The sequence below is a fragment of the Crinia signifera genome, chromosome 6 (genome assembly GCF_055691185.1).
Source record: "Crinia signifera chromosome 6, ASM5569118v1, whole genome shotgun sequence".
NCBI classification, from domain to species: Eukaryota; Metazoa; Chordata; class Amphibia; order Anura; family Myobatrachidae; genus Crinia; species Crinia signifera.
The window spans coordinates 36261216-36273182 of NC_139222.1; the positions used below are offsets into that span (position 1 = coordinate 36261216).

At 46.3% G+C, this 11967-nt stretch overlaps 1 protein-coding gene across 1 annotated transcript in view; it reads right to left on the reverse strand.

Annotated features, from left to right (window-relative positions):
* Positions 1–5950: 5950 nt before the first annotated feature.
* Positions 5951–11967, reverse strand: part of LOC146009585 (fructose-bisphosphate aldolase B-like) — an 11616-nt gene continuing 5599 nt past the window's right edge. The window contains 6 exon segments of the mRNA XM_083150032.1: positions 5951–6358; positions 7609–7808; positions 8278–8314; positions 8316–8453; positions 10109–10192; positions 11736–11913. Coding sequence (XP_083006158.1) covers positions 6263–6358; positions 7609–7808; positions 8278–8314; positions 8316–8453; positions 10109–10192; positions 11736–11913 — 733 coding nt within the window. The 3' untranslated portion in view covers positions 5951–6262.

Genomic DNA, 11967 nt, shown 5'->3' on the forward strand with positions numbered 1-11967 from the left:
GGGTCCCTGTGATGGCTATCACCAAGGACATGGCGAAGGGTAGATTACAGCCTCCCCGTGTGGTCCGGACCGTCCAGTTTTTGCTACATGCCCGGACCATACAGGGAGACTTTATTCTACCCCTCCTCCTCTACCTGGTGACACGTGTGACAGGCAGCCCCCCTGGACAAGACACCCCCCGGACCGGAGGCTACAAGCTACAAAATGCAGAGATTGATGTCCGGTCCGGGGGTTTTGTCCTGGTCCGGTTTTCACCCATACCCAGTTTGGTGGTATCCTAGCTGAACAATATCCTGGTGGAAATAGCGTCCGGCTTGAACATTATTAGGTCGAATGTCATTTGACCTATTCAATGTGGGCTATGGTCTACCGACTGGTGGAATATTTTCAGCCAGTCGGAAAGTCCCAAGCATTGGCGAAAACGGGCGATGATAGTCGGAAATGGCCGCAGATTCGACCATATCCAGCAGACATTTTCGACAATACAGGTTCTCCTCCATAGGGGGGCGAAACTGTGGCAGGCGAGTCCTGGCCGGGATTGAATACTGTCGGCCGCAATTTCCAACTGGCGGAAATAGCTGCCAGAATTGAATACCCCCTTGGGGGGGAGGGGGGGGGGGGTTCTAACTGTGCCGGTATTTCCTGACAGGGCAAATATTAGCACTCGCCTGATCAATGTTGCCATCAAGGAAAGCATTGAAGGGTGTCAGCTCATGGATTGTCAAATTCGCAACAATCCGCAGCCGATCCACGGACTTTCAGACAGTCGGAACATTGAATTCCAACTGTCGAGTTACTGTCGGCCGAAAAAGGCCCGGGATTCCAACTGACGGGACCTCTGGTAGTCTGAATCTCATATTAAGGTTTTTATCGTAACAGTCTGTGGCACCCTATTTGCCACAAAACCATCAATAGTTTGCAACCCATGGTCAATGTTTTTTGCCTCAATGTCAGAAAGCTTTGCTTTTTGTCCCATTGGCATGAAGGCACGGAGATTAGCCCTGCCACTGTTGGCTTGCTACACCTCGTTCCACCTCAGATTAGCCTGTTGGTTCACCATCAATGGTTTCAGTGATGCCAACATCTTGTTTGAGGATAAATGGCTAGAATCACTGATGTCTATCCACATCCACTGCTTGTCCCACCCCTACCCTGCTACTACAGAAAATGTTTCAAGGACCTTTGAATGTCATGTCAAGCAATAGAGCCATCTGCATCCAAAGAGCTTACAATCTAATTCGGATAGAAGTACAGACAGAGATCTGAATGTCCACTAATTAATGAGTAGGCTTTGGGGAATATGTGGGTTGTATTTACAACTCTGTGGTCTTTTTTTTCTATTGAAAATGGTTTCAATGATATATATATATATATATATATATATATATATATATATATATATACCCACTGACGAAGTCCATGACGAAACGCGTAGGGACGTGGCCAGTGTGACTCAAGCCCCTGGTAACCAGCACACGCAAAATTGTGCAACATCTCAGCCTCGCAGTGCCGGGAGACGCCGGCTTTCCGGGCATGCTAGCGGGAGGTCCCGTGAGTTATACTATACTGTAGCGGTGATGGAGATTCTGTGTATGCTGTTTTGCCAGTACAAATGTATTGCACCTAGTGTTAACCAGTTCACTCCAGAAGCTAACTCGGTACGAGTCTTGTACATAAAGGGGGAATTTACTAAAGGAAATTTGTAAAAAAAAAATTGGTGTATTTGTATCCAGAAATACACTTATTTTTGACATTTACTATCCCGAAAATACGGCAATTCGTATTCGTATTGATGTGCTATCAATACGAATACGAATTGCCGTATTTTTGGGATAGTAAATGTCAAAAATAAGTGTATTTCTGGATACAAATACACCAATTTTTTACAAATTTCCCCCAAAGTGTCCAGCTTTTATGTATTTATCTTTATGTGAATAAAAAAACGATGTTGCACTATTGGGCGCCCCCTGTCACGCTCTTTCTTCCATATATATGGTGTTCAATAGCACTGGTGGGTTTTTTAATTGTTGATCCTTGATATCAAGCACTGGATTATATGTATTTGTTTCCCAAGCACTGCCATATTATTTTCAAATTCCTGGTATTAAACAAAGGTTTTGGTCATATATTATTAATATACTTTATTATATGGCGCAACAAAGGATCCGCAGCACTGAGGGGCAGATTTATTAAGCTCGGTGAAGTGATAATCTACTTTATCACCAGCCAATCAGCTTCCAACTGTGAAGTTACAGGCTTGGTTTGAAAAATGAGAGATAGGAGCTGATTGGCCGGTGATAAAAACCAGACACTTTATAACTTCACCGAGCTTAATAAATATACCGCTCAAGTACATAAACGAATAAGCAATACAGGGACTTACATTTGAATACAATAGAGGACAAGTACAGGGTGCAAAACCATAGCTGTATCAGCAGAGGACAGTGGAATAAGAATCAGCGTAGCAGATGGCACCACAGGATTTGGTGCCATCAAAGATGGTTGAAGTATGAGACGGAAACACAGATGAGGGAAGAGGGCCCTGCTCATGAGAGCTTACATTCTAAAGGGGAGGGGCAGACAGAAAGGGGTGACAAAGATTGGATAGACAGCAAGTATTGAATAGAGAGTTAAGGTGAGATTTTGCTGAGTTTGGGGGAAGTAGTGGCTCTTGAGAGTCTGTTTGAAGTTTTGTAGGGAGGTGGAGAGTCTGAGGGAGAGAGGTAGAGAATTCCAGAGGCATGGAGCAGCACGTGAGAAGTCTTGGATCTAGGAGTGGGAGATAGTAATCAGTCAGCAGAGGAGGCGGCGTGCATTAGCAGAGCGGAGAGGGCGGTACTGCCGTGTCCAAGAGATGGTTAGATCATGCATTTGATGAAGCCACACATTTTACCATGTCCCAGGTTTAATGGTCCGCTGGAGAAGCTCTTCCATTTTAAGCCATTAACAATTGCTCCACTTTCCCACTATTTAGAATGTTTTATACATCTCCCCCAGAAGTTCACTGAACAGATAAACCTTGTCACTTTACTGCAAAGAATCTTTTACTGATGTGCTTAGTGCTGAATGTTGTTATTCTATCAATGCCACCACTTAATAATGCCAATAATCTTGGTATTGTAGAGCAGGGGGCAACAGCAATGATGCTAAAAGAGTGGCCTCAAACAGCACCGCCCACCATTTATGGTGGTACACCCCCTCCTGGAGATACATACATAAGCTGGATACCTATTAGACCACGTGTAGCCAGTGGCATCTTGTGTGATTGGGTGCCAGCATCGGCTACTGTATGCACACTTACTGATGCCACCAATGACGAGTGAGGGGGGGGGGTGGATTTGGCTATCGATGTCCTCTATTGTTCTACATTCGATGATTGACACTAACGCTGCGTGGGCGCATGCAAGGTCAGCACCATCAAGAGTATACACTGGAAAATCTTCTGATTTTGTTCCGACCTTGCAGAATTGGCAAAACAGTGAATAATATCAGGCTTGATTCAGACCCATTTGGCAAAGAAAAAGGGAGGGTGAAACCGCGCTTTAACTAAAATATGCAACAGGTGTAGGTAAAAATACAAATATTTATTATAAAATGAATGAATATACTGTAAAATAGCGGGATTACATATCCCATAAAAACATGGATACCATATGCGTAATGCGTGAGATAAGTCACCCACAATATGCTGCACAGTCCTGAGTCCATTCCTAGATTGCCTCTGTAGTATTGTCCCGATTCACTTGGTTAAGAGAGTGGTGATCTCCACTCCAGGGAGCTCCTTGTTGTTGGATAGGTGCTCTACCTGGGATTAGGTGGTGGGGACCAGGGAGCGCCGGATGTTGTTTGGTGCTCTACCTGGTATTGGATGTTGTTGCTTGTTTGGTGCTCTACCTGGTGTTAGATGTTGCTGGGCTGCAAATTCACAGCCCAAGGACTCCCAGAGTCTTCTATTTTCATGGTTGATTGGGAGGCACCCATCGATTGGGGGTGGCATGCGGCCAGGGCCGTTGCAAGGCACCGGAGCGCCCCAGGCGAGGGGGGGTGGGGCGCCCTGGTGCCTATGGGGGGGGCTACCTGCGGCGCTGTGTGATCTGGCGGCGGGGTCCCTGCAGTGATGCGCGCTATCCCGCAGCGGCGTGGGAAGCACTGATGGGTTTGAAAACTCGGCGCACACCGATTGGCCAATCAGCATGCGGAATGTTTTCAAACCCAGCAGCGCTTCCCGCGCCGCCGCCTGGCTGCCGGATAGCGCGCATCACTGCAGGGACCCCGCCGCCAGATCACACAGTGCTGCAGGTACCCAGCACGGACACCCCTGCAGCCTCCATGCGAGAGGCGAGGGGCGAAGTGCCGCCCTCCAGTGGCTGGCGCCCTAGGCAAATGCCTAGATTTGCCTAGTGGTGGCGCCGGCCCTGCATGTGGCTGTTTAATGGGAGTGTAAGGTTAAAAAAAAAAGCAGACGTGGTCACCAGTTTTCAGCGAGGGCCTCTGACATCAGCATTTAGCCCCGATCTGCCGGTTACATTACAGCCGCTGAGTAAGACCAGGGCTACTCGGACACTGTACACAGAGGGAAAATTATTCAATAGAGTATTCTGCAAATGGATTTGCCTATTGTTGCAGCCCATTCGCAGTCTTGCACAGGGGCAGGTTTCATTCTGGTAGGATGGTGGCTATGTGATCGCAGGGCTCTGCTTTAGCAGCCCTGTGATGAAGACTGAATCAAGGCCATTGTTTGTGTGTACCCAGCTTAAAGGCCCATACACACTGGGCGACCTTGAGCTCAAAGCTGCCCAGTGTGTACGGCCCGGCGATGAGCGCTGCGGTGCACTCCTGCATCATCGCCGGGAAAGCCATTCATCTGCTGGTATTACCAGATGAGCGGCTTTGAGGACAGCTTTGCATTGTGCTGCACAAAGCCATCCGCCCCTGCAGACATTGCCGGGCAGGGGGAAAGCCCCCCCCCCCCCCCCCCAAACGATCACCACTGTCCATAATCGCCCAGTGTGTATGGCCCTTTAGTATACAGCTACCATATTCACTAATATGAATTTCCCCAACACCATTAGGACAGGGACTGATTTGTATAACAATCCTCTGTAAAGTGATGTGTAATATGGGTTCTCTATGTAAATGTTATTGAAAAAGTCCATGCACAACAATTCATATACTTCTTGAAAGCAGAAGTCAAGAAAGCGTAAATAACTGATACATTAGGACAGGCATGTCCAACCTGCAGCCCACCAGCTGTTGTGAAACTACACATCCCAGCATGTCTTGCCATAGGTTTTAGCATTTCCGAATAGCAAAACTATGGCAAAGCATGCTGGGATGTGTCATTTCAACAGCTGGAGGGCCGCAGGTTGGGCATGCCTGCATTAGGACAAACTCAGACAGCGTTTCAGCTGGCATGTCCTCACGTACAGGACCTAGGATAAGAAACTGGACCCTAAAGCTGGGCACACAACTAAACTCATCATGTGACCATACTGTATTGTTCGTGGGTTTGTCCCACATACAGGACAAACGAGAATGAAATAAAGGACTGGTGTGAACAATGGATTGTGTGTACACGCTATACAACAGTTGTGCAAATTGATTCATCTTGGTACGTTTGACCGATGTATTGACTGGTGTGTACCCAACTTAAGACTGTAGATCTGGCAGCGTTTTAAAAAAATGACAGTTATGAGCAGATTGGCTGGTACTCTTTCTTCCAGGCTTAGTACATCTCCCCTAAAGCCTTCATTGGGCCATAATGACATAACTGCATTGTTCGTGTTAAACCCAATACCACAAGTCTTTACCAACAGCAAAGCCATCCAACAATTTGATTAACATTTTGGCCGACCTTTAAAATGGTCCTGATGTGAGAGTATGTGGGCAGGTGTAACAGGTATGGAAAGAAACGGCTTTCAGACCAATTTAGAATATAAAACACACAAGGTCATTTAGAAACAGGTTTTAATGACATGGTTCTGAATTGGTTTGGCAGCACTTCCGAAATCAGCAGCAAGGCAAAAGCCTGTCATATATAATATACAGTATCTTCAGGTCTTCACAGCTAGACAGCAATCTCTCGCCCCACACGCAGGGGAGTGATCATGTGTTTGCAGCCATTAACACACTACAATGCCGCAACCATCTGAGATATTGTTACTGCAACATAGGGGGATATAGTTTGTGATAACTATTTTGGCTCAGCGTTTGGACAGGGTCAAAAACAGGAATAACTTGTCAGACAGCCGCGCAGGAGCCATTAGTAGGAGTAGCTAGGCTGGAAGAGGGACTGGGAGGACGCGGAATCTGAAACTCCAGACGGAACGTACTGACCAAGGGAGGCCAGGGAATTGATCTGCAAGACAAACAGAAACATCAGCCACCGGTATAACAATATGGGAGATCGAGACAAAGAGGTGTCCTCAATCACCTAGCAATCCTGCAACACTATTAAAATCTGTGGGGGCGGGGCTCATTGGGATGGCATCTCTGTGAAACCATGCTCCCTGAGGTCACACCCCTTCTCGGTTGCACTTGGCATTAGTATTTTTGTTGCAAAGTCTAGGGCAGTGGGATCAAACTCCTGGCCCTCCAGCTGTTGTGGAACTATACGTCCCAGCATGCCCTGCCACAGTTTTAGCAATTCATAATAGAAAATCTGTGGCAGGGCACGCTGGGACGTGTAGTTCCAAAACAGCTGGAGAGCCAGGAGTTTGACACCACCGGTCTAGGGTAACAATTAGCAAGGCTAAATTGTGAAGTCTGGTGTGCCCAAAAGTGGCTACTGGCAGAGATTTAAGAAAAAAGGTGTATGTGGCCACATCGGTATTCCGGAAGTTTATACACGAAAATAATGATAATCTTAAAATATGGATTATCTAGGTCAGGGATGGGGAACCTTTAGCTCTCCAACGGTGTTGAACTGCATATTCCAGCATGCCCTGCAACAATTTTAAAGGCCAGATTTATCAAGCTTCAAAAAGTGATAAAGTTGAGAAGGATAAACAGCCAGCCAATCAGTTCCTACCTGCCACACAACAGGTTGGGTTATAAAAATTACAGGTAGTAGCAGATTGGCTGGTTGTGTATCGCTGTCCACTCATCACTTTTTAAAGCTTGATATATCTGGCCCTATGTATGGCCAAATAGAAAGACTGTAGCGGGGCATGCTGGGATGTGTAGTTCAACAGTTAGAGGGCCAAAGGTTCCCCATCCCGGATCTGGCGTGATCACTCATCTTCTCAAAACAAAAATATTGCTTAGACATATAGGGATAGGTTTCCCAAGATGCCTTTTTTTTTAGAAGCAGAGATGTTTTCCATAGTCTAGAAGTTGCTAGATAAAGGATAATGACTTGAATCTGATTGGTTGCCATTGGAAACCTCTCCACTTCTAAAAACCTGCACTTTAGTAAATATACACCCATAGTGTTTCAGTCAGGGACTAGGCCAGACACCATGAAAATAGGGTATTATGATCCACTGACTGACATATTTTGCTGACCATTTCCTTTCAGCAATATCCAACTGGTCCTACACTCTATTGCATTATATAAATGGTGGCAATTGGCCACGCTCCCTGCGGTGAAGCTGAGCCGATACTGACCTTTGCCCTCTTGAGGAAAGCCTCCTGTGACGCCTTCTCGTTCTCTACTTTCCCCACCCAGGCAGAGAGAGCCGACGCCTGCAGTGCGCGTCCATATGAAAAGGACAGCCGCCAGGGGCGAAGAAGGCTGCAGCGGTTCATGGCGTTCAGGTTGAGGGATGCCTCTTCTTCACTCTGGCCTCCAGACAGGAAGCAGATGCCTGCAAGATCACATCGGACAAACAAAATAGCCATTAATATTCTGGAAGGGAGAATATGGTGATTGATTTTTGAGAAAGCAGGAAAGACAGATGAAAATGTTAGATGTATCAAACCTTGGAAAGAATGTACCAGCTGTCAACTGTATTTTTTAATAGGCGAATGGCCATTAGGAGCTGATTGGTTGGTACTTTCTCTCTTGCCAAGCCTTGATGCACTCCCCCCCCCCCCCCCCCCCCGAAGAGTGAAACAGGGTGTGTTACTAAAAGTAGAATTGCGCCAAGTTCTAAAACCCATATAGGTTAGCATCTGCTATGTAACCTAAAACCGGGCAAAGGACTCTGGGAAATGTGGTTGTATTCTTGAGAGAGCAGCAGAGAGAAATGATAAAAGGCACTAAGAAAGTGTGCTGCATGAAGGCAGCAGGTCAGAGGTCAGCATAATTAGTGAGAGGGGGAGGGGCTTTGTTACCAGGCACCGCTGCAGGGACCGTTCGTCTTAGAGCAGTAAACCGTTGCCATGCCGACCTGCTCTGGGGTGAATTTCTGGGGACAGGACTGTCCCGCTGTCACCATATTCGGTTTTAAGAGTGTTCCTTCAAGATAAACGTGGTGTTGGATGAGAGCAGCATAAACTGCCGACAGTACCTGCGTCAAGAGATGTACACGTATACATTTACAGCGGCCTCGGTTACCATACACCCATTACCTCATTAGAACACAAAGTCATGTCTTTTATATATCATGTAGTGTCCTTAGAACACATTAAAATTATCACACACACACACACACACACACACACACAACACACACACACACAACACAACACACACACACACTGCAGCTGGTCTCAGATTTAGAAGGCAAGGTGGTATATTTCCTATAGGGTTTGTTTTTAGAAATTAAAAGGTTGCCCAGATCAACCAATCCCATTCTACTTCTCATTGATCAATCTTATTAGTTGCTATAGGAAACATCTCCCCTTCTAAATACCCACACACACACCTTACAGCCCCCCCTAGCTGTCGACATGCAGTGTGAGGGTCTTTTCAAAAGATCCGAGTCCAGTAACCCGAACCGGGTTAAAGGAAGCGTTAATCCCAGGTTGGACCGGGGTTGCTGGGTAGTGTGAACGGTTAACTTGGGTCCCATTCACACTATAGGGAGGAGGCAGAATCAAACACTGCTTCCTCTCCTGGCCACCGATGATGCGCCACAACTTTCTGATGTCAGCGAACTGGCTTATTGCCGGGTCGCTGTGGGGAACTTACATCGCAAATGCCGAGTCACTTGGGACAGACCCATCCCAAAATCCCAGGTGTGACCTGGCATTTGCGACGTGAAAGGGGTACATTTCTTCTATTGTACAGGGAACGATATTTAAGAAAAAAAAAAATATCTTTGATTATACGGTTTGTTTTGTAACGAAAATAATCTTCCGTTTAGGTATTTACTTCTTAACTTTAAGATTTCAGGCATCGCTGTTGCCTTGCTAGACTCCCAGGCAAATATAGATATTTTTAAAGTATCGATACCCAATGGTAGTACTGTAATTGAACGTGTTATTTGGGATGGTAGATTAATCTAGCCATTCCTATTCCAGTTGCGCCAATTGAGTTCACACCAGTTTGCCCCAAAATCACTGTATGGGAACGCCACTCACAAAAAGCCCTTAAACTGTACAGATCAGGCAGACTGGTGTTGTGAAAAACCTTGTATTGAAAATAGAGTTCCCCTATACAAGTCATTTTTACTTACAGGAAGGGGAAGATGTATCAAACCATGTAGAATAATAAAGTAAGTAGAGAAAGTACTAACCAACTGGTTTGTTACCAGTCAGTAGCTGATAGGGTTTTTTTTTTTTTTTATTCCTCTCCAAGTATAAAATTTGCCAATTCCCTTCATGCCAACCACGCATTAGATACAATCCATGCAGACAATCACACAGCAGGAGGAGGGGGGGGGGGGGGGGGGGGGGGGGGCGGAGCACGCCTCTCACACATGCTAAATGGACAATGATACAGTCCTAAGCAGGTGTCCGGGTCTAAATTCCACATGGCCACATTCCCAGACTGATCCAATAACCACCAGCCCAAGGGTGCAAATATCAGCTGTTAATATTTAACAAGGACTTAGGCACGGTGTCTCTCCCAGCATGGCTGACAGACAGCGTACAGCCAGGCAATCAGCTGGTTACAGGGGGATTCACTTAGTACTGTGCAGATTTCTTATAGTCGCCACAGTATAGCCGCGGACTCCTGTTTGGTAAAGCACTAGCAGACACCATGCCAATGGCTGCTCACCTTCTCCGTCTCATACTGGCATCGCTGGAGATCATGAGACCCGTCGGAGAGAATTTCAGGTTCGACAATTGGCACAAGACCGTTCTGGAAGAAACAGGCAAGCGTTAGTAAAAGGGGCAGGTTTTTCTCATGACTTGTCTCTGCAGCCTGGGTGAGTGCTTGTATAATTATCTGGCAGAGGGCCCAGCTAGATAGCGAGTGCACACTCACATCTCTATACACTGGGAAAAATAGGTCTCAGCCTGCCCACCAGATGTTTGTGCAAATAGTACAGTGTGCACCAATTCTGGATGGACTCCAAAACTAAGAAACATATTAAGCAATGACTTAATCCTCCTTTACCTGCATTCTGTGGAGCTGCAAGAATCCTAGTACACACCAGGCAAAGCTCTACTTCCAGAGCCCCCTCCCCCTAGGTGTGGCATTAAACTATCATTCAGCTCCTAACTGTCATGTTACAGACTGAAAGGTGACCGTTGGGGACAGATTGGCTGGTACTTTCTCCCCAATGCATAGTACATAGGGCACTTTATAAAAGGGTGCCAGTTAGCCCCTTTTTTCTTAAAGAAGGCAAAACACAAGTGTTTGTTTAAAGCAGGGATGGAAACTTTTGACCCTCCAGCGGTTGCTGAACACCACATTCCAGCATGCACTGCTACAGTTTTGCCATTTGGTCATGCTAGAACTGTAGCAAAGCATTCTGGGATGTGTAGTTCAAAAGCTGGAGGGCCAAAGGTTCCCCATCCCTGGTATTAAGTGTGGTTTGTAATGTACTATGGGCCCAATTCAGACCTGCATGCTAGCGAGCAGGTAAACACCGCCCTGCCGAATGCACGCCCCCACCCCCTGCACTAGCATACAAGGGGATGTGTACGCTAATACATCTGCTCGCAAGGAGGAGAAATCATTCGATGGTCACAATCCAGTGAGTAACCGCTCTAGCCTTCGCTCAGAGAAGTCTATCATTAGTTTTCAGATGACCGCTATCCGGCGAATTGGGGAGAGCGCCTATGTCATGTGACTCTAGCCGCACACCCCGTGGATGCATGGGCGTGTGCTTTCACATGGACATGCCCACAAAACGCTAGGTGGTCCTCCTACATCCGCCCCATGCCCACACAGCAGAGTGAAACTCCCTGAGGGTGTTTGCACGTGTACAAAACCCACATCATCGCTGGTGAATAGAATTTAACAGTCATCAAATATCCCCATTATCGTCACTGCCGTCTCTCCCTTTAGAATGGAGATATATTTGTTTGCCAATTACCCTGTGAACCTTGTTACGATGTCTACCCTGTTCGACTTAATGCAAAATGAACAGCTTATAATTACTTGATAATGCTCATAATACAGAATTAAATAAATCCCCAGATTACGTTACTATGCCAAGGGTCATTAAGGCTCGATATGGGTCGGAGATGGAATGGATTTTCCCTGTAATTATTAATCAGGCTACTGATGGCATATGGGCAAAGATTGCTTATGTAGGTATAAATTGTTTGCCAAGTGTGATATGCAGTCAGTGCAATAAAGATTTCAGCAGATAAAAAAAAAAAAAAAAAAAAAAAAAAAAAAAGTACGCAGGACATGACCCTGTTGTAAAACAGTTTTTAAATGGATCCGGTACCTGTTGGCATATGCTGGCATACCGCGCCAAAACATTAGCATTCTCGTAGATGGACAGACTTGAGGGGGCATGGTCGGAGATCTTCAGCACACAACGCCACTTGGCAAAGTCACAGCCATCCTTTTTGTACTGGGCGCATCGCTCTCCGAGTCCGTCCAGGCCTAGAAGAGCAACAGAACTTTATCAGAAAGGAACATTGTGCAAAAGCATGTTATAGGGGCCTATGTACCAA